General features: G+C 49.0%; 2 protein-coding genes across 12 annotated transcripts in view; both read left to right on the forward strand.

The window, feature by feature from the left end:
* The first annotated feature begins 556 nt into the window (after nucleotides 1–556).
* Nucleotides 557–7,196, forward strand: SUOX (sulfite oxidase). 5 transcript variants are annotated; one of them, XM_077954488.1, is made up of 8 exons: nucleotides 557–622; nucleotides 898–1,006; nucleotides 2,658–2,729; nucleotides 2,831–2,904; nucleotides 2,996–3,158; nucleotides 3,905–3,964; nucleotides 4,237–4,414; nucleotides 5,303–7,196. In XM_077954488.1, the coding sequence occupies exons 6-8, from the start codon at nucleotides 3,915–3,917 to the stop codon at nucleotides 6,710–6,712; spliced, it is 1,638 nt and encodes a 545-aa protein (XP_077810614.1). In that variant the 5' UTR covers nucleotides 557–622; nucleotides 898–1,006; nucleotides 2,658–2,729; nucleotides 2,831–2,904; nucleotides 2,996–3,158; nucleotides 3,905–3,914; the 3' UTR covers nucleotides 6,713–7,196. The 5 variants fall into 5 exon arrangements, with proteins under 5 accessions (XP_077810614.1, XP_028685435.2, XP_001113456.2 ...); XM_028829602.2 differs by lacking the exons at nucleotides 2,658–2,729; nucleotides 2,831–2,904; XM_001113456.4 differs by lacking the exons at nucleotides 2,658–2,729; nucleotides 2,831–2,904; nucleotides 2,996–3,158.
* Nucleotides 7,197–9,345: 2,149 nt separating this feature from the next.
* The window catches only part of IKZF4 (IKAROS family zinc finger 4), a 29,253-nt gene continuing 16,114 nt past the window's right edge, over nucleotides 9,346–22,484 (forward strand). Inside the window, exons 1-4 of one of the 7 annotated variants that reach the window (XM_001113592.4) lie at nucleotides 9,433–9,704; nucleotides 13,708–13,785; nucleotides 21,160–21,211; nucleotides 22,362–22,459. Coding sequence is in view for 2 of the 7 variants with exons in the window: in XM_015151935.3 (XP_015007421.1) it covers nucleotides 21,172–21,211 (40 nt within the window). In the remaining 5 variants the exon portion in view is untranslated. Of the gene's footprint in view, nucleotides 9,705–13,707; nucleotides 13,786–21,159; nucleotides 21,212–22,345; nucleotides 22,460–22,484 lie in introns of those variants that run through there. The other 6 variants (XM_077954485.1, XM_015151935.3, XM_077954486.1 and 3 more) reach the window with 6 other exon arrangements.

The following is a 22,484-nucleotide window of genomic DNA, read 5'->3' on the forward strand; positions in this document are numbered from 1 at the left end:
TCGACTAGCCCAAGGAATCTCAAATTCTTGGAACCACTATTATTGGCATTTCTGTTCTCATTCCTGGAATATAAGAATTGAGCGACTGACCTTGCTTTCTCTAAAAGATAAACAGGGTGGTTGTAGTTGCAACAGGGTAGATAGAGGTATGTACCCTGGGGTTAATTAAAGTGGAGATGACAGCCGGAAGAAACTGGACTGGATCCCGAGGCCTCCTCCAGGGAGGGGCGGTAGGGGCGACTCAAAATCTCCCACCTCTCAGCGCAACTTTTGGATTCCTCGTCACCTTCCACACTGCCCGAGCTCCGGACATACAGCCCCGGTGCACGAGGGTCCCATTCTTTGCACACCAGGGGTATAATGGACTCTGGACTGTTGCGAGAGTGACAGCAAAAAGCCAGCCTCTTCTCCGAAGCTTCTTGGCAACCTGCCTGTCTCGGCTCCAGGAGGCGGGTTTCAGCCAATGGCTGAGCCACTCGCTTCCAACCAATGGCTGAGGGGTTGAGCTGAGGGGAATGAGTGGTCCCTTACTGCAGCGGGACGCAACGGCGCTGGCCCCGCCCCTCGAGAACTCGCTGAGAGCTGGGCTGGTAAAATTGCATTACAGAGGACACTGGACTCGGTAAGGAGGCTGGGGGTGGGAAAGAAGCTGGGGAGGAAGGGCTGCTGAGCTGGGCAGCGGAGGGGGCATTGGTGTCCAGCTGTGCTCCGAACCTCGAGGGCAACAAAACTATCAGTACCTGCCTCCACTCTCTCTGTCTGGGTGCTCTTGAGATCGCGGGGTGTTGCCACAAGACCCTTTTGTGCCTGGATGTCGGACGTATCTTCCTACCTAATGTGCCCGTGGGGAGTGAGGGGTCATCACCTGCACCAACGGGTGGCATTTCTGTATTACAGCAAAAGGCTGTCCCTCCCAAACCTGGGATTCTGGGTTGACTGAGTTCACCTACGAGTCAGCACTACCTGCACTGCTCTGGTCTAGTACAAACAGGCTGCTGGCATTGAGGTAGGTGGCAGAGAGAGTAAGGGTCCCTTGGCCTAGGGGCAAGGTGAAGACTGCTCCTATTCCCATCTCTAGGTTTCTTCGCCTCCCTACCCACGACCCACCCACCCCGACACATTGGTCTCCAGCATCTCATCAGCAGTTTAGACATTTCTCACTACTCCTCACTCCGGCCCTGCTGGGTCAGTGCTCTCTGTTCAGCAATGTGAGGAAGAAACTGTTACCGGGCAGAAGGCAGAAAAATTACTTTCCTTCTTCAGCCTGCCCCTGACACTCTGGCCAATAATTCCTCAATTTGCTGAGCTCACTACAGTGGCATAGACAAGATTGAGGTGGTCCGGGACCCTGGGTTGGGGTCCAGTTCCTAGCTGGGTTCAATTTAATTTTTTTAGGGTAAATGGGGGGAGAGTTGGGGACTGAAAGGCCTTCAAAGACAATGTTATTATAGTAGTCTCCCCTTATCCAAGGTTGTGTTTTCCTGAGTTTCAGTTAGCCATGGTCAACCGCTTGGAAAATAGGTGAACACAGTTCAATAAGATATTTTGAGGCTGGGAGTGGTGGCTCATGCCTGTAATAATCCCAGGACTTTGTGAGGCCAAGTTTGAAGGATCACTTGAACCCAGGAGTTTGAGACCAGCCTGGGCAACATAGTAAGACCTCATCTCTACAAAAAAAAAAAAAAAAAAGCCATGCATGGTGGCTCATGCCTGTGGTCCCAGCTACTCAGGAGGTTGAGGCAGGAGGATGGCTTGAGCCCAGAAGTTTGAGGCTGTAATGAGCTGAGATCACACCACTGCACTCCAGCCTGGGCAACAGAGCGAGACCCTGTCGGGGGCAGGGGAGGGTAGGGGAAGCCAGACAGTGGCTTATGCCTGTAAACCCAGCACTTTGGGGGCTGAGGCAGCAAGAGGCCAGGAGTTCAAGACCAGCCCTGACAACATAGTGAGACTCCCATGTCTACAGAAAAATTAGCCAGGCTTGGTGACACACGCTTGTAGTCCCAGCTAGTGGGGAGGCTGAGGCAGGAGGATGGCTTGAGCCCAGGAGGTTGAAGCTGCAGTGAGCCATGATTGACACTTGCTCCATCACCCAGGCTTTTTTTTTTTTTTTTTTTTTTTTTTTGAGACCAGGTCTGGAGACCTATTGACCTATTGCCCAGGCTGGAGTACGGTGGTGCCATCATGACTCATTGCAGTCTCGACCTCCTGGGCTCAAGCCATCCTCTCATCTCAGCACTCCTCTCCTCACCACCCCAGTAACTGAGACTACAGACAGGCATCACCATGCCCAACTAATTTGTTTTTTTTTTCTAGAGACACAGTCTCACTATGTTGCCCAAGCTGGTCTTGAACTCCTGGGGTCAAGTGATCCTCCTTCCGTGGCCTCCCAAAATGTTGGGATTATAGGCATGAGCCACCATGCCTGGCCAAAAAAAAATGTATTTTGAGAGAGAGACCACATTCATATAACTTTTTTGTGTGTTTTTTTTTTTCGAGACAGGGTCTTGCTCTGTTGCCCAAGCTGAAGTGCAGTGGCACAGTCACCTCACTGTAACCTCAAACTTCTGGGCTTAGATCTTCTCACCTCAGCCTCCAGAGTAGATGGGACCACAGATGCACTCCACCATGCCCAACTAACTTTTTATTTTTTGTAGGGACGGGGTCTCCAACTCCTGGCCTCTAGCAGTCCTCCTGCCTAGGTCTCCCAAAGTGCTAGGATTATAAGGGTGAGCCACCACACCCAGCCCTTTTAGTACAGTATAATGTTATAATTTTTCTATTTTGTTATTGTTGTTAATCTCTTTTTTTTTTTTTTTTTTTTTTTGAGACGGAGTCTCTCTCTGTTGCCCAGGCTGGAGTGCAGTGGCGTGATCTCAGCTCACTGCAACCTCCACCTCCCAGGTTCAAGCAATTCTCCTGCCTCGGCTTCCCAAGTAACTGGGGTTTACAGGCACATGTCACCACACTCAGCTTATTTTTGTATTTTTTTTAGAGACGGGGTTTCCCCATGCTGGCCAGGCTGTCTCGAACTCCTGACCTCAGGTGATTTGCCCACCTCGGCCTCCCAAAGTGCTGGAATTACAGACGTGAGCCACTGCGCCAGCCACTGTTGTTAATCTCTTACTGTGGGTAATTTAGTAATTAAACTATAAGAGGTATGTATGTATGGGGGAAAAAACAGTAATATAGGGTTTGGTACAATCTGTGGTTTCAGACATCTACTGGGGGTCATAGAACATATCCCCAGTAGATAAGGGGGTACTACTGTACTTGTTGACTCTTCATGTTAGCTCTGCTAGGCAGGTATCATTTCAGAGATGAGGAAGCAAGTTCAGAACAGCTTGGAGTCTTTCTCAGGAAATCGGTATGGTTAATGAATAGCAAGATCCAGTTTCACAAACCCAAGGCATTTTGCCCCCAGAATCTGGGCTCCTTCACCCAATTACGCTGCCACTACTTTTTTTTTTTTCTTTATTTTTTTTAATCCCTGTTTAAGTCAGTCTGACCCACAGTCATCCTCTGCTGACTTCAGAAATAATAATCTGGCCAGTAGACATTTGGCTTCGGTCCTTTAGGCCGTTTGCCCCAGGCATTGTTCTCTATGGTGGATGAAGTTCAGAATGGAAGATGGGAGAGAGGTGATTCTGATTCTAGAAGCACCCATCCCTCCTACCCCATTCCCCACCCACATTACCTGTCATCCTGTCAGCACAGTCTGTCTCTGAAGTGCTCCAAGTTTTTTCTAAGGGCCCATTTGGACTCCCACTTTCAGGACTCCCCATTTGCCCAGAAAGCTCCTTGCTGACCTTCTCTGTGTCTTCCTCCCACCCATTCCCTTAGGCTTCCCTAATATCCCCTCCCAGGGTCTCCCTATCTTGATCCCAGAATCTTCCTTCTACAGGTCTGCTACAATGCTGCTGCTGCACAGAGCTGTGGTCCTCAGGCTCCAACAGGCCTGCAGGTAAGCCAGCCCATCCCAGGACTTGCCTCCTAGCCCCTACCTCCCACCCTTAGTTGTCTTTTACAATGTCATACCTTGCAAATAAGATAGTTGAGAGAGTGTGTCCAGGGAGGAGAGAGAAAGCCAGATCCCACTTTTCCCACCTATCCCTGGAGAAACTAAGTTCCAACTGAAGGAACCAATGGCCAACCAGGGAGAAAGAAGTAGACCCCAGGCCTTCACTGACCCTTTCATATGACCATATGTGCTACTAAGACCTCTCTCTCTTCCAGACTCAAATCAATCCCCTCAAGGATCTACATTCAGGCCTGCTCCACAAATGATTCATTTCGGCCCCAGTACCCCAGCCTTACCTTCTCTGGTGATAACTCCAGCACCCGGGGATGGAAAGTCATGGGAACCCTATTAGGTCTCAGTGCAGTGTTGGCCTATCAGGACCATCGGTGCAGGGTAAGTAAGGAAGGTGCTTCATTGTCAGAACAGACTGGGCGTAGTGGCTCACGCCTGTTATCCCTGACAACTATAGGAGGCCAAGGTGGGTGGATCACTTGAGGTCAGCAGTTTGAGACCAGCCTGGGCAACATGGCAAAACCCCATCTCTAGTAAAAATACAAAAATTAGCCAGGTGTAGTGGTGCACGCCTGTAATCTCAGCTACTTGAGAGGCTGAGACACAAGAATTGCTTAAACCCAGGAGGCTAAGTCTGCAGTGAGCCGAGATCAAGATCGGGCCACTGCACTCCAGCCTGGGTGACAGAGTGAGACTCCATCTCAAAAAAAAAAAAAATTGTCAGAATAAAGGAATCAGTCCTAGTAAACTCCACCCGCAACCCAGGCCGTGACCTGTGTTCTTGCAGTTACAACAGAGTCCACAGTGACAGTCTTCATGCACAGTGGAGATGAAATATGCTAATCTGCTACCTTCACTTCCCAGTGGCCAACACTGTGGGTTGGGTCAGGGTGAGCTAGAGTGATTTCTTCTTTTTTTGTTTTTTTTTTTGAGATGGAGTTTCGCTCTTGTTGCCTAGGCTGGAGTGCAATGGCATGATGTCAGCTCACCGCAACCTCCACCTCCCGGGTTCAAGTGATTCTCTTGCCTCAACCTCCCGAGTAGCTGGGATTACAGGCATGCGCCACTATGCCCGGCTAATTTTGTATTTTTAGTAGAGACAGGGTTTATCCATGTTGGTCAGGCTGGTCTCCAACTCCCGACCTTAAGTGATCCGCTCGCCTCAGCCTCCCAAAGTGCTGGGATTACAGTCGTGAGTCACCAGGCCCGGCCGAGTGATTTCTTCTTAACAGTTTCTTCCCTTTTATCTTACTCCTTCCCTGCCGACAGGCTGCTCAGGAGTCAACACGCATATACACTAAGGAGGAAGTAAGTTCCCACACCAGCCCTGAGACTGGGATCTGGGTGACTCTGGGCTCTGAGGTCTTTGATGTCACAGAATTTGTGGACCTACATCCAGGGGGGCCTTCAAAGCTGATGCTAGCAGCTGGGGGTCCCCTAGAGCCCTTCTGGGCCCTCTATGCTGTTCACAACCAGTCCCACGTGCGTGAGTTACTGGCTCAGTACAAGATTGGGGAGCTGAACCCTGAAGACAAAGTAGCCCCCACCGTGGAGACCTCTGACCCTTATGCTGATGATCCTGTACGTCACCCAGCCCTGAAGGTCAACAGCCAGCGCCCCTTTAATGCAGAGCCCCCGCCTGAGCTGCTGACAGAAAACTACATCACACCCAACCCTATTTTCTTCACCCGGAACCATCTGCCTGTACCTAACCTGGATCCAGACACCTATCGCTTACATATAGTAGGAGCACCTGGGGGTCAGTCACTGTCCCTTTCCCTGGATGACTTGCACAACTTTCCCAAGTACGAGATCACAGTCACTCTGCAGTGTGCCGGCAACCGGCGCTCTGAGATGACTCAGGTCAAAGAAGTAAAAGGTCTGGAGTGGAGGACAGGAGCCATCAGCACTGCACGTTGGGCTGGGGCACGGCTTTGTGATGTGTTAGCCCAGGCTGGCCACCAACTCTGTGAAACTGAGGCCCACGTCTGCTTTGAGGGACTGGACTCAGACCCTACTGGGACTGCCTATGGAGCATCCATCCCTCTGGCTCGGGCCATGGACCCTGAAGCTGAGGTCCTGCTGGCATATGAGATGAATGGGCAGCCTCTGCCACGTGACCACGGCTTCCCTGTGCGTGTGGTGGTTCCTGGAGTGGTGGGTGCCCGCCATGTCAAATGGCTGGGCAGAGTGAGTGTGCAGCCAGAGGAAAGTTACAGCCACTGGCAACGGCGGGATTACAAAGGCTTCTCTCCATCTGTGGACTGGGACACTGTAGATTTTGACTCTGCTCCATCCATTCAGGAACTTCCTGTCCAGTCGGCCATCACAGAGCCCCGGGATGGAGAGACTGTAGAATCAGGGGAGGTGACCATCAAGGGTTATGCATGGAGTGGTGGTGGCAGAGCTGTGATCCGGGTGGATGTGTCTCTGGATGGGGGCCTAACCTGGCAGGTGGCTAAGCTGGATGGAGAGGAACAGCGCCCCAGGAAGGCCTGGGCATGGCGTCTGTGGCAGTTGCAAGCCCCTGTGCCAGCTGGACAAAAGGAACTGAACATTGTTTGTAAGGCTGTGGATGATGGCTACAATGTGCAGCCAGACACTGTGGCCCCAATCTGGAACCTGCGAGGTGTCCTCAGCAATGCCTGGCATCGTGTCCATGTCTTTGTCGCCCCATGAGCATGGAAAAGAGCCACCTCAACCCCTTTCCCCACCCATTAGCCTCACTGCTTCAGAAAAATCTTTCCCACCCCTCAACTTCTTGGATCACAACTCTGGCTTCCTAAGCCATACCCAAGTACACATATAGCACATTTCACCCAGGGCCCCTCCCTCTTTGGACACTATGTTACATATCCCTCTTGGCCTTTGAACCTGTGCCAGGAAATGTGAGCTGTTACAGCAAGGGGCTAGAAGTGAGATAAGTAATTCTGGAGACAAGCACTATTTTGTTTTCGTACCCCACCTCCATTTCTCATGCCTACTGCCATCAAGGCCTTGTTTTACTTTTCTTTTTGGATTCTTCAGAGAAATGTGTGTGGCATGTGTAAGAAAAGTGTATATACTATTATCTCTCCAGGTTGCAAAGTTGTGAGGAGAGCAAAGGGCACAACCATCTCCCTTTACAGTTCTACTTTTCTAATAAATAGTCTGTTTAAGATCATGACTCTTGGGCCTGGGGAGTGAGCCTATTGCAGGAGGGAGGATGCATTTGTACTGGGATGTATAATGAGATTAGTCCAAAACAAACAAAACTTGGGAGGAAGACAGAGGAAGTAGGCTTGTAGGTTAAGAAGTGTGGCTTCTGGCTGGGCACAGTGGCTCATGCCTGTAATCCCAGCACTTTGGGAGGCCGAGGCGGGTGGATCACTTGAGGTCATGAGTTTGAGACCAGCCTGGCCAATGTGGCAAAACCCAGTCTCTACCAAAAATACAAAAATTCGCTGGGTGTGGTGGCGGGCGCCTGTAATCCCAACTACTTGGGAGGCTGAGGCAGGAGAATCTCTTGAACCAAGGATGCGGAGGTTGCAGTGAGCCGAGATCACACTACACCCCAACCTGGGCGACAGAGCAAGATTCCATCTCAAAAAAAAAAAAAAAGGGAGAGGGGGCTTCCTTCTCTGAGGTCTGGCAGTATCTGCAGGGACACCTAGGTGATTGACTTCAGGATACCATGAAGAGAGGAGAGGTGACAAAAACATGTATCCTCCAACCCCTCTCCCCAACAATTCCAATGCACTTGGCAGGAAAGGCAAAGGGTGCTAGGAGTTTAAAATCAATATTGTCTTAGGAGGCTGTGAAAGCAAAATAAATCTCGGGGCCCCAGAATCACTGAGCTAAAGGGAAAAGTCAAGCTGGGAACTGATTAGGGTAAACCTGCCTCCCATTCAAAGTCATCCCTCTGCTCACTGAGATAAATGCATATCTGATTGCCTTCTTTGAGAGGAATACAACCATTTGCCTTTCTTTTTTTTTTTTTTTTGTAGAGACGGAGTCTCGCTCTGTCACCCAGGCTGGAGTGCAGGAGTGCGGTGGCGCGATCTCCACTCACTGCAACCTCAGCCTCCGGAATTCAAGCAATTCTCCTGTCTCAGTGTCCCAAGTAACTGGAACTACAGGCACACACCACCACGCCGGGCTAATTTCTTTTGTATTTTAGTAGAGATGGGTTTCACCATGTTGCCCAGGCTGGTCTTGAACTCCTGAGCTCAGGCAATCAGTCTGCCTCCCAAAGTGCTAGGATTACAGGCCTGAGCCACCAAACCCGGCTTTTTTTTTTTTTTTGAGACGGAGTCTCGCTCTGTCGCCGGGGCTGGAGCGCAGTGGCCGGATCTCAGCTCACTGCAAGCTCCGCCTCCCGGGTTTACGCCATTCTCCTGCCTCAGCCTCCCGAGTAGCTGGGACTACAGGCGCCCGCCACCTCGCCCGGCTAGTTTTTTGTATTTTTTTAGTAGAGACGGGGTTTCACCGTGTTAGCCAGGATGGTCTCGATCTCCTGACCTCGTGATCCGCCCGTCTCGGCCTCCCAAAGTGCTGGGATTACAGGCTTGAGCCACCGCGCCCGGCCTTTTTTTTTTTTTTTTTTTTTTTTTTTTGAGACAAAATCTCACTCTGTTGCTCAGGCTGAAGTGCAGTGGCCCGATCTCAGCTCACTGCAACCTCCTCCCGGCTTCAAGCGAGTCTCCTGCCTCCGTCTCCCAAGTAGCTGGGACTACAGGCGCCTGCCACCACGCCCGGCTAGTTTTTTATTTTTAGTAGAGACGGGGATTTCACAATGTTGGCCAGGCTGGTCTTGAGCTCCTGACCTCAGGTGATCTGCCCGCCTCGGTCTCCCAAAGTGCTGGGATTACAGGCGTGAGCCACTACGCCTGGCCCCATTTGCCTCTTATCTACCTAGGACCTGGAAGCCTCCTCCCAGTTTTGAATTGTCCCGCCTTTACATATATTGATTGATGTCTCTCGTCTCCCTCAAATGTATAACACCAAGCTCTGCTCCAATCACCTAGGGCACATGTCGTCAGGATCTCCTGAGGCTGTGTTAGGGGCGTGCGTCCTTAACTTCGGCAAAATAAACTTCCTAAATTGAGACCTGTCTCAGATTTTTGGGATTCACAAGGTACAGAGGGAAAACTTGGCTCTAGGGCCTGACGTGCCAGGCCACATAGGGTGTCCAGTGTGTGCTTAGATTGCAAACTGGGTGCAGATTAAAGGCTAGTTTTTAGGTTACCTTCGGCAGGCGATGGCGCCTTTCGGACTTGAATCTTTCGGCGCTCGGCTACTCTCCCCTAGCTCCTCTCCCTATTTCCCCCAGCAGTCTCCCGGGCTTGGGGACGCTCGGTGTTCGGCCACGCCGCCTGTCGCCTGGTAGTGGGACCGGAAGTTGTTAGGGGGAGGGGGACGGCTGTGATGGGGGGGGATATATGGGGGGGCAGGTCCCTTCTCAGGTGAAGCTGCTGATGGAGATGGAGCCGCCGCCGCCGCCGCCGCCTCTCAGCGCCCGGGTCCTGGCTCCGGCCCGGCGACTGCCGCCGCCTCAGTGACCCCACTCCCCCCGCACTGGGCCGCCCGGGCCAGAGTGGGGGACCCCCGCCCCCCCCGCCTCCCTTTTCCCCAACACCGTCCCCTCTCCCCCACCCTTCACAGCCTGCGCGCGCGCGCGGAGACGCCTCAGGTGAGTGAGGGGCGGGGCTTGGGGGGGTAAAGCGGGGGCGGGGCTTCGGTGGCCGGGGGCGGGGCCTGAGGGGCTCGGGCGTGAAGGAGCTGGGAGACGTGGGCTGGGGAAGGGGCCAGGCTGAGAGAGGGGCGCGCGTTGGGCTGGGGCCCGAGGGGTGGAACATGGCCGGGGGAGTTTGGCCCGAGGCCCCAGTATTAAGAGGGAGGTAGCAGGGACTTGGGGTCCTAAAAAGGCGGGAGACAGATCACCGCAGGGGTCTGAGGACTGGCTGGAGCTGGCAGCCGCGGGGCTCCTCCGTGGGGATGTGGTTTGGGTATACAGCAGGACAGAGAGGAGAAAGGAGCAGCAGAGAGGGTATCTGAACAAAACAAGAGAGGGACCCGGGTATTGGGTCGAGGAATGCTGAAGACAGGAGTCTGGGGATAAAGACGTAGGCCTAGGTGAGAAGATCTGGGAGGCAATGAGCATATTGGGAGAAACATGTAGAGAAGAAACTTAGCATGGAGTGAGAAGTGCACAGTGTAGGGTGAGAGGTGTAGGGAACTTGGGAAGCAAGGCTGGAAAGGAAGAGATTCACTGCCTAAGAGCCCTAAGAAAGAAATGCAACGGAGGAAACCCCAGGGCAGACATCCAGATGGGAGCTGCAAACTTGGGAAGCAGGCTGCCTGCTTCCTGTGTACCAAAACAGCCCTCCCTGTACCTCCTCACACAAATCCCATTTTCTTACCCCTTGGCTGCTAGAGTTGTAGGTTCTCGCTTTTTAAATTTTCTATATTATTTATGTGCCTTTAAAAAAATTATGATTAGGGCCGGGCGCGGTGGCTCAAGCCTGTAATCCCAGAACTTTGGGAGGCCGAGACGGGCGGATCACGAGGTCACAAGATCAAGACCATCCTGGCTAACACGGTGAAACCCCGTCTCTACTAAAAAAAAATACAAAAAACTAGCCGGGCGAGGTGGCAGGCGCCTGTAGTCCCAGCTACTCGGGAGGCTGAGGCAGGAGAATGGCGTGAACCCAGGAGGCGGAGCTTGCACTGAGCACTCCAGCCTGGGCGACTGAGCAAGACTCCATCTCAAAAAAAAAAAAAAAGAAAAAAATTATGATTAGTCCTGTCTGGGAGCAGTAGAATGTTTAACGGAACGTGGACCTTTAGATATGTTCATGAAATATTGTACCCCAATCCCCCTCCAAGGTCAAGAACTTATGAACTCTGCTTCCAGAAATTTTTTTTTTTTTTTTTTTTTTTTTTTGAGACCGAGTGTCGCTCTTGTTGCCCAGGCTTGAGTGCAATGGCGCAATCTTGGCTCACTGCAACCTCCATCTCCCGGGTTCAAGCGATTCTCCTGCCTCAGCCTCCCAAGTAACTGGGATTACAGGCGCCCGCCACCACCCCTGGCTAATTTTTTGTATTTTTAGTAGAGATGAGGTTTCACCAAGTTGGCCAGGCTGGTCTCGAACTTCTGACCTCAGGTGATCCACCCGTCTTGGCCTCCCAAAGTGCTGGGATTACAGGCATGAGTCACCATGCCTGGCCAGAAAATTTTTTGCATACCTTATTTCGCCCCATTTCCTTCTCTCATGAACAAAACTATCTCGTGTTGTGACTCTTATCAACCCTTGCTTATATGTCTAGTAGTTCCTACTGTGCCTGTCTCCCCGGCCTGTGCCCTCAAAGCATCAATGGTGGGCATGGTATGTTCCTGACATGCTCACATGTCAGCTTTAGGTGTTCCAACATCATAGTCAACCAGATGACCATTGAAGCCTGTCTCCCCTTACTGATACTTGCTCACTTTGCCTGGGTGAAGATACATGTTCATATCCTTAAGGAAGCATGAAAATGTTGTCTGACTACCTAGAATATTTCCACTTAAGATAACTCAGATTCTGAGGATAAGGCCAGATAAAAGGCCAAATCAGACAATCTTTGAAAGCATAGTGTTTCCTTTGGTTGGGGCACCAGCTGGTAATCCCTCACCTCCTCATGGACCTGCCAGTAGATCCGTGAATCATGCTCCATCATTTGCAGGAGGACTTCAGCTTTCCCTACTAACAGCCTAAAGCCAGAGAATCCAGACAGCCCCTTGGATCATGAGAACAGTCAGATGAGTAGCTCCTGAGATAAAAATAAAATCTTAAAAGAAGAAAATAGCTTTACCATTGGGAAGCAAGAGAAGTTTCACTGGAGCTTCTGGGGTGGGCTTCAGGATGGTGAGAGCTGCCCTCATTTTGGCAGCTTCAGAATTATACCTTGCCCTAGTCAATAGAAGTTCATGTCTCAAACAGAAAATATAATGTCTTTGTTGCCCACTGAGTGCAGTTAGTTAGTTGAATTGTAGCTTTTGGGCAATCCCCTTCCTCTGAGTAGGTTAAGGGTAAGGCATATTTCAGGACTTGGCTCAGAAATAAGTCCTGACTTTTTTCCAGTGAAAATGCAACTGAAAGTCTCTTTATATCCTCTTAGTTTGAAATCTGCAGCTTGAACTTCCCAGCATGGGAGAAACTTATCCCACCTTTCACCCTACCCCCCACACACAGCAGTATCCACAAAGGAATTATTTTTTTCCCCAACTGGCCACCTCTCTCTGTCTCTACACACAAACACACACACACACACACACACACACACACACACACACCCCAAAGAAAAAGAAAGATAGGTATTTCTAGCCTCATTTTACTCTGTAGGAACAAATAAGAGTGTGGGACCCTGTGAGTGTGGACAATACCACAGGCAGAGGGACTCCCTTTCTTTATTGGTCTGTTGACTCTGCTGAAGAAAGCTTTGAATTCCAGGCTTTGATTTGCTTCCTCTTCTTAAAAGAGTTATGAACTCTGTTCTGGAAACAGAGAGATAGGTTCAAAGTTTATCAGACAAAAGCATCTAAGACAGGGTAGTGCTGATATGAATGCTGATATGAATGACCTGGTCCAGCTGGGGATAGGATCCACATTGTAGGCTCTGATGCAATACATATGCTGGGGTAGTCCTCAAGCTAAGAGGCCGTTTCTACTTTAAAGAGACTTAATGACCATCTAGTTTGGGGTTTTCCTCAGGTCCATTATCTCTGAAAAGAGACATAGGAGGAAGAGGATTATTTATCCTCCCATTCATAAGCCTGTGTTTCCTGTTCAAGGATTTAGGTCACCAAGACGCAGACCCAAAAACCATTCATTTAATAACCCAAGAAAGAAGGCAAGCAGGGTGGCCCAAATCTTCCAACTGGGGCAAGATTTAATAAAGTGTTCCAGTAGAAAGAACCCTCTAATGGTAACTTGGGCTCTACATGTCCTACTTCTGTTGTTAACCAGATGGGTGACTCTGGGCTTAGTTTCTTCTGTTAAAAACCAGGAAATTGTAGGTCATCTCTCAACTCCATTTCAGCTCCAGGATTCCTCAGGTCCTGGAGTACCCCTGCCCTAGACCCTCCACATGAAGAAGAGAGGCTTACCAAATTGGATTGTCAGAGCAAAACTATTAGCAGTGGAGCCTGAAAACATCTTTCTGGCCCAGACAACAGTGAGCTTTTTTGATCAGCATGTATTAGGGACTTTTGGCTACAATTGCAATCAAAGGCAATTGTTCCTGTCTCTTCTACATTTTTTTGCTACTGTACCCTAGTCAGAATAGTTCATTGAGACTTCCCTGTAATTTCAAACTTCACTTGAGAGCACTAACCCTGTTTTGGGCATCTTTGGCTTTAAAACTGATTATTATAAGACTCAAATTGAATTTCCCTGCTCTACTTTCTCCACCCCTGCCCAAACATACCACTGAACAGCAGTGACTTTGTGAGGACTTTCTATTAACAGAGAGCTATACTTCGGGGTATACCCAAAAACCCCAAAAAGTATCATCTCCTGTGTATCATATCTAGTGATTTAAAGTGTTTAGTTTGGCCCTTTCCCTTCGTTCCTTATGTCCTGAAATGAGACATGGGAGGGATAGGATTGTTTCTTCTCCCACTCATAAACCTTAGCCTTCTCTCTCTTCTGCAGTCTACATGGGGAGGACAGAGAAGCGCAAAGAACAAGAGAAAAGATGCATCCATCTGAGATCTAAAAGGAGACAATGAGGTGATATTTTCCCCCTGCCCAGGTGTTGTGTTTTCAGCTCTTACCCCTTTTTATTTTAGAGACTGGCCATTCCTAGGATGACCTGGGAATTCATCCCCTCTGCACTGCTCCCCAAGCACTTGGATAATGAAGCTGAGCTGTCTTCAACTGTATTATATGTAGACAGAAGGTCACCATCTACAGCCTGGTGAAAAATGAGTCAGATCTTTCCACTGTAAAGACAAACACATGAGCTGAGCTAAGATTGGTGGGTTTCCTTCAGAGAGCACTAGGTTGACCCTAAAGATTATTTCAGAGCTGCAAATTGCTTGATGTCTAGATCTTTTTCCTGGAAAGGGGCTTGCAGACAATGGCTAATTCCATACCTTTCCCTGGCCCCTTTGCCTCTTCTTCCTCCTCAATTATGCAAAGCTTTTGATAGAGAGCAGAGCCAGCTATGTGATTCCAACATGTTTTTGCTCAGATTTCATTCAGTTCAGGAAGGCACAGATAGTAGAGGATGATGCTGTGGGTTTGCTCTACTTGTAGCACCTGAATGGCTCACACCCAAGGCACATGGGAAGTTCTGTCTTTTTAATAACCACTGGTCTCCACCTGAGAACCCAGGTACTAAGGGAAAATGGAGAAAAATTTTCCACTTCTGCCTGTTATAGTTTGGGAATAATAACACAAACATGGTATGGATCCTTGCCATTCTCTCTACCTTCACCCTCTTTCCCAACAATATTCTGCTCATGACCTTTTACCCCCTAGGCCACAATAAGCATGTGTTAAATGACTTTTTTTTTTTTTTTTTGAAATGGAGTTTCGCTCTTGTTGCCCAGTCTGGAGTGCAATGGCCTGATCTCGGCCGGCTGCACCCTTTACCTCCAGGGTTCAAGTGATTCTCCTGCCTCAACCTCCCAAGTAGCTGGGATTATAGGCATGCACCACCACCCCCAGCTAATTTTGTATTCTTAGTAGAGACGAGGTTTCTTCATGTTGGTCACGCTGGTCTCAAACTCCCGACCACAGGTGATCCGCCCGCCTTGGCCTCCCAAAGTGCTGGGATTACTGGCGTGAGCCACCACACCTGGCCTAAATGACTTTTTTTTTTTTTTTTTGAGATGGAGTCTGACACTTTCACCTAGGCTAGAGTGCAGTGGTGCGATCTCCGCTCACTGCAAGCTCCGCCTCCCAGGTTCACGCCATTCTCCTGCCTTAGCCTCCCAAGTAGCTGGGATTACAGGTGCCCACCACCACGCCCAGCTGATTTTTTTGTATGTTTAGTAGAGACGGGGTTTCACTGTGTTAGCCAGGATGGTCTTCATCTCTTGACCTCGTGATCTGCCTGCCTCAGCCTCCCAAAGTGCTAGGATTACAGGCGTGAGCCACCGCGCCTGGCCTAAATGACTTTTTTTTTAAGGTCTCACTATGTTGACCAGGCTGGCCTACAACTCCTAGACTCAAGCAGTCCTCTTGCCTTGGCCTCCCAAAGTGCTGGGATTACAGGTATGGACCACCATGCCTGGCCTAAATTCCAGTTTTGAAGTGTTACTGGATTAGACAGGATTCTTTAGAGTATTTGAAGAGTTTTAATCACTTGTGATGTCCGTCTTATTTCAGGCTTTCAGAGCCACCACATAGAGAAAACCTCACTTTCTCACATTTTTATCACCAATACTTAGAGCCGTGAGAATGTTTCTGGGGAAAGGGGGGTGGTAGCTGATACCTGATCTCCTCTTAGAAATCAGACTCTGGATTCATCCTCACTGCTGCCTGTCAGGGAGCCTGGTGGGAAATCTTCTGTCTGGAAAGGATGCCCATTCCTGTTCAAATGTGTTCTCATGTTGGTGGGAGAAAGCCAGGGCCAGGGAGGACTCTTGTTTATGCCAAGTGGATTCAAACAAATGGGGAAGAGCTAGGCACAGTGGCACATGCACCTGTAGTCCCAACTACTCATGAGGCTGAGGAAGGATTGCTTGAGGCCAGGAGTTTGAGGCTGTAGTGTGCTGTGATTGTGCCCGTGGACAGCCACTGCACTCCAGCCCAGACAACATAGTGAGATCCCATCTCTAGTAAATATAATAAATAAGAACAGGGAAGAAAATTTGTGTCTCCAGAGGTTACAATGACCAGCGTTTCCTCCCTCCTCACAGAGATATTCCTTTTGAATTGGAACACTGATTGTTTCTAGTTGCTTTGTATTCAGCTCAGAGCTCAATTTACAGTACATATGTGTCTACCCCCCCATCACTGAGTGACAGTTATGTTGCTTTATTTATTTATTTATTTTGTAACAGAGTCTCACTCTGTCACCCAGGCTGGAGTGCAATGGCGTGATCTCGGCTCACTCCAACCTCTGTCTCCAGGGTTCAAACAATTCTTATGCCTCAGCCTCCCAAGCAGCTGGGACTACAGGCGCGTACCACCAAGCCCAGCTAATTTTTGTAGTTTTATTAAAGACGGGGTTTCACCACGTTGGCCAGGCTGATCTTGAACTCCTGACCTCAAGTGATCCGCCTGCCTCAGCCTCCCAAAGTGCCGGGATTACAGGTGTGAGCCACCGCCCCCGGCCGACAGTTATGTTGCTTTAAAGCCAATCTCCTTCCAAGATCTTTGATCTAAAACTGTCTCATGTAACTAACTTCCCTCTCCTTATACCTCCTCCTCTTGCAATGTGTCTCCAATTGGCACTGCCTAATTTGACCCAGTTCCTCTAAGGAGATACTAAGATCTGCCTGGCTGGTTAGGCAGGGGAGGAGATGCTTTGAGGGGTAGAGAGTAGGAAGGCTGGGCAGGATGTGCTGCAGGGAGACTTGAGCAAAGAGTAAAGTACATCTACTGATTTGCTCCTGGTTTGCACAGAAAACCAGGACTGAGAACAGCAGAGTTTCAATCCAATACCCTCTCACTTCCAGGGTTACCAACTTGGTACAACTTGGTATTAAAACCAGCGCGGTGGCAGCCGGGCACAGTGGCTCAAGCCTGTAATCCCAGCACTTTGGGAGGCTGAGACGGGCGGATCACAAGGTCAGGAGATCGAGACCATCCTGGCTAACACGGTGAAACCCCGTCTCTACTAAAAAAAAAATACAAAAAACTAGCCGGGCGAGGTGGCGGGCGCCTGTGGTCCCAGCTACTCCGGAGGCTGAGGCAGGAGAATGGCGGGAACCCGGGAGGCGGAGCTTGCAGTGAGCTGAGATCCGGCCACTGCACTCCAGCCTGGGCGACAGAGCCAGACTCAGTCTCAAAAAATAAATAAATAAATAAATAAATAAATAAATAAATAAATAAAACCAGCGCGGTGGCTCACGCCTGTAATCCCAACGCTTTGGGAGGCTGAGGAGGGCAGATCACCTGAGGTCAGGGGTTCGAGACCAGCCTGGCCAACCTGGCAAAACCCCATCTCTACTAAAAATACAAAAATTAGCTGGGCGTGTTGGCGCACACCTGTAATCCCAGCTACTCAGGAGGCTGAGGCAGGAGAATCACTTGAACCCGGGATGCAGAGGTTGCAGTGAGCCGAGATCATGCCACTGCACTCCAGCCTGAGTGACAGATCGAGACTCCGTCTCAAAAAGAAAAAGAAAAAAAGAAACAAAAACCCAGCTGGAGGCAGCTAAGTACTGATTTTGCCCAAGATGTGTCACAGAGCACATGTTAAGAGCAATTAAGCAGGAAAACTCAGCTTGCTGTTAGAAAGAAAGTCCAACTCAGAAAACAACTCCTTCAGACCCTTCTGGAAATTGTTTTGGGGCCATTTGGGCAGAAGTCCAAGAATAAGATACACTTCCTGAGCCAGTGCTAGCTGAATGCTATGCTTCACCTGTTCTGCCCACCTAGTGCTTGTCTAGCCCTTCATTCATGGAGGCATTAGGCATACTGCATGCACACACATACACACACACACAAAAAAAATACGAGCATATTTCTTCCTGTAGAGCCAGCTCGACTTGTTCTTCCTTTTAAAGTAACAGACCCCACTCCCACAGGGATCACACCAAAGGAAAAGATGCCTTACCTGATGTTAGAACCAGGGAAAAGAATTAGCCAAGTGTGGTTGTCCATGCCAGTAGTCCCAACTACTCAGAAGGCTGAGGCAGGAGAATTGCTTGAACCTGAGAGCCAAACTCATGCCACTGCACTCCAGCCTGGGCAACACAGTGAGACTCCATCTCAAAAACAAAACAAAAACAGGGAAAAGCAAGAAAACCCATGAAAGCCTTGAGTAGCCTGGCTTTTGAAAGATTTAATAGAAGGAGGACACTTCAGAGAGGCAGGCAACTTGTGTTCTTGTTCTTGTTCTATTCTCACCATGAACCCTGGGACAAGTAACTTCACTGCTCTCAGCCTCAGTTTCTCTCAGTTTCTCTAAGCAGAAAACAGGAAAATCCTGCTCACTCTTGCCTCTCCTGCATGGGGAGGTGTGTGAGGGAAATTTCAAGTGGCACTTTGGGGTTTTTTTGTTTTGTTTTGTTTCGTTTTGTTTTGTTTGAGACAATGTCTTGCTCTTGTCGCCCAGGCTGGAGTGCAATGGCACAATCTCAGCTCACTGCAACCCCCGTCTCCCGGGTTCAAGCAATTCTCCTGCCTCAGCCTCCCGAGTAGCTGGGATTACAGGTGCACCCCACCACGCCTGGCTAATTTTTGTATTTTAGTCGAGATGGGGTTTTGCCATGTTGGCCAGGCTGGTCTCGAACTGCTGACCTCATGATCCGCCCACCTCAGCTTCCCAAAGTGCTGGAATTACAGGTGTGAGCCACCACACCCAGCTTCAAGTGGCACTTTGAACTTTGCATTCTTTTTTTTTTTTTTTTGAGATGGAGTCTCCCTTTGTTGCCCAGGCTGGAGTGCAGTGGCGTGATCTCTGCTCACTGCAACCTACACCTCCCGGTTCAAGCAATTCTGCCTCAGCCTCCCGAGTAGCTGGGATTATAGGTGTGCACCAACACGCCCAGCTAATTTTTTTGTATTTTTAGTAGAGATGGGGTTTCACCATGATGGCCAGGCTGGTCTCGAACTCCTGACCTGAGGTGATCCACCCACCTCGCCCTCTCAAAGAGCTGGGATTATAGGCGTGGGCCGCCACGCCCAGCTCAAGCTTTCCATTCATTTTGAAAAGCCCCAAAGGGCAATTATGAATCTAACGATTTGGAAACGAAAGGGGCCCTCAATACCAGACTGCCCTCCTTTATCTTTTGATCTCTATCTCAAGTTGCATGGCTAGTTCCAGAGAGTATGAGTTCTCTAACAACTGTGGACTTGGACTCTTCTAATCATTGTTCCTAAGGGACCCTTCAAGGAACCACTTATTATTGTGGCTTGTTCTAGTGGTCTGGTCCCAAAGTTCAGTCCATCCCAGGAAGGATGTCAAGAAAAGAGGGTTAATAAACTTAGAGAATTTTTTTCTCTATGCCCTGGCTTCTTAGGGAAATAGGGTTGATACTAGGAATCTCTCTGACAAAATGTAAGAGAGAATTGCTTTGTGAAGTGAAGGTAAGCCCATGTTTCAGGTTTTCTCATGAGCCTTTAAAAGGAGTCTCTCAACTCCAGACAAGAACTGGGTGGGGGGCAGGAAAACAGATACTTTCCTCTGTATGCCTTCCTGCACCCCCTCACCCCCACCCTCACCTCTCTCAATATACCATTACAAGCAAACCAAATTTTTATCCATCTGCCTCAGTGAGATCCTTCAAAAAGACCAAGAATCCCCACAGCAACTCAGACTGTTCCCTTGCCCCATTCTTGCTTCTGCCTCTGCCTCAGGGCATTTAGTTTTCATCAGATGAGTGGGGGATGCAATTTTTATTTATTTATTTTTATTTTATTTTATTTTATTTTGTTTTGTTTTATTTTTTGTGACCGGGTCTCACTCTGTTGCCCAGACTGGAGTACAGTGGCAGGATCTCGGTACACCATAACCTCCACCTCCTAGGCTCAAGTGATTCTCCTGCCTCAGCCTCCCAAGTACCTGGGATTACAGACTCACACCATCGCCCAGCTAATTTTGTTTTGATTTGTTTTTTTAAGAGACGGAGTTTTGCTCTTGTTGCCCAGGCTGGAGTGCAATGGTGTGATCTCGGGTCACTGCAACCTCCGCCTCCCGGGTTCAAGTGATTCTCCTGCCTCAGCCTCCCGAGTAGCTGGGATTACAGGCATGCACCACCACGCCTGGCTAATTTTTTTTGTATTTTTAGTAGAGATGGGATTTCTCCATGTTGGTCAGGCTGGTCTCAAACTCCTGACCTGAGGTGATCTGCCCGCCTCAGCCTCCCAAAGTGCTGGGATTACAGGTGTGAGCCACCAGGCTGGCCGCAATTTTGGATGTATGTAAATTTCCACCAGATAGATTTTTTTTCTCTCCTCCCACAGGCTCCTAAAGAGATAATTCATTGCAACAAATTATCACTTTTAAGTGTTCTCAGTTACTGATTGTTTAATACTCTACTGCCAATTACTGCTTGCCTTCCCTCAAATAGACTTTAACCTTCATTTTAAATTCAGACTCCCCCCACCTCCTTTTTTAAAATAAGCATAGCAGAGTAATTGATGAGAGGGTGGGGATAACCATTTACAGGTTTAATTTGTTTATCACACCTTCAGTAGAGGACTTATCACTGAACCCTGAGTGGGCTGCTCTTCTCCATCTTCTACTTTTCCTGTCACCATCCCTCACACAACATACTCCCAGACAGAATCCCTTGAATGACTGAACCCAGCTTCTTATTACTACCCCATCTTTAACTGAGGTATAGAGCCTCTGAGGGGCTGTTTCTTTGCCTCCTCAGGGCTGAGGTGTAACCTCCACCTACATACATGGTCTAATCTCAGAATCAAGGACCACTCTGGATTAAGATAGTGTCTCCACCTCAGAGGCTGGGGAGGCCTGCAGAAGTTGTAAATTGGAGGAAATAGTGGGGTTTGTAAATCAGGGTACATTGTCTTTCATCAGGACAAAGTGTAAGGTTTTTCTTGGAGACAGGGTCTCACTTGGTTACCCAGGCTGGAGTGTAGCGGTAAGATCACAGCTCACTGCAGCCTCCACCTCCAGGCTCAAGTGATCCTCTCACCTCAACCTCCTGAATATCTGGGACTACAGGCACATGCCACGATGCATAATTTGTTTTTATATTTTGTAGAGATGGGATCTCCCTATATTGCCCAGGCTGGTCTCAAATCCCTGGGCTCAAGCGATCCTCCCACCTTCTTCCCAAAGCAGGAGGATTACAGGCATTGAGCCACAGTGCCTGGCTAAGGTTTTTCTTCTTTAGGATGGTATCAGACCATGCTTAAGTGCTCCTTTAGGTTTCTTGCTAACTCAAGAATGTTAAAGAGAAGCCTCCTCCCTTCCCAGAGCTATCTTCTAATAGCAGCTATTTTCTCTTTCAACAGAATCTCTTTAAAATGGACATAGAAGACTGCAATGGCCGCTCCTATATGTCTGGTATGCCTTCTGTGTGTTCTGTTTGTTAGGGGCTGGAAGCAGACGCTCTCTTGTAGAGCAGAGCAGAGAGCCTTCAGCCTAGGCACATAGCCTCTAAATGTCCTAGTTACACAGCTAACTCTCATGCTTGGTGGCCGTTGGTAGTGTGCAATTATTTTGGTGATCTTACATTCCCTAAATAGTAATTCTCTTTTCCAGACTTCTTGGGGGATGGAGGAAGGGAATAGGAGGGGAATATGAGCGGACATCATTAGAAGAATAATTTGAAGCAAATAGATGGAAAGAAGACGTGGTTCCTTCTCCTTTGCTCTGAAGTCACCAGCCAAACATGAAATCCTGTTCTATCCAGATAGAGTGGCACAAGGTTTCAAACCTCAAAGGCCTGCGAGGGCCAGGTGGTCGTGTGAATGAGTGAAGTAAAGTTAGGATAATAAGCAGAAAAGAATGGTGGGGGCTGTCATGAAGTAGAGAACATATGTCCCACTTAAAAGGACAGCAGCTTTCAGTGTCCACTAGAACTTGTCATGCAGGAATGTGTATCTAGTGTGGCCAAAACTTCTAAATGTTTAGGAGAAATCAGAAATCCAAATTTTTATACGAAATGTCTCCATTTTAAAATAATGACTCAAGGCTGGGCACGGTGGCTCACGCCTGTAATCCCAGCACTTTGGGAGACAGGCAGATCACCTGAGGTCAGGAGTTCAAGACCAGCCTGGGCAACATGGTGAAACCCCATCTCTACTAAAAATACAAAAATTAGGCCAGGCACAGTGGCTCACACCTATAATCCCAGCACTTTGGGAAGCCAAGGTGGGCAGATCACGAGGTCAAGAGATCGGGACCATCCTGGCCAACATGGTGAAACCCTCTCTCTACTAAAAATACAAAAATTAGCTGGGCATGGTGGTGCATGCCTGTAGTCCCAGCTACTCAGAAGGCTGAGGCAGGAGAACCCGGGAGGCGGAGGTTGCAGTGAGCCAAGATCATGCCACTGCACTTCAGCCTGGCGACAGAGTGAGACTCCATCTCAAAAAAAAAAAAAAAAAAGAAATAATAGAAACCAAAACTCGGTTTTGATGTGATGAGTATCCCTATCAGAAACCCAAGCATCATTGTGGAAATGACCTATAGCTTATTTTTTACTCTAAAGTAGGACCAATGAAGGAATTATTGGCATGCACTAAAGGAGATAGCAAGATGGGTCAGACACACATATGAGAGTCATTGGCAACACCCGGGTAATGTAAGGTAAGATGTTGACTCTGGCCCCTTT

The sequence above is a fragment of the Macaca mulatta genome, chromosome 11 (assembly GCF_049350105.2).
Source record: "Macaca mulatta isolate MMU2019108-1 chromosome 11, T2T-MMU8v2.0, whole genome shotgun sequence".
Taxonomy (NCBI): Eukaryota; Metazoa; Chordata; class Mammalia; order Primates; family Cercopithecidae; genus Macaca; species Macaca mulatta.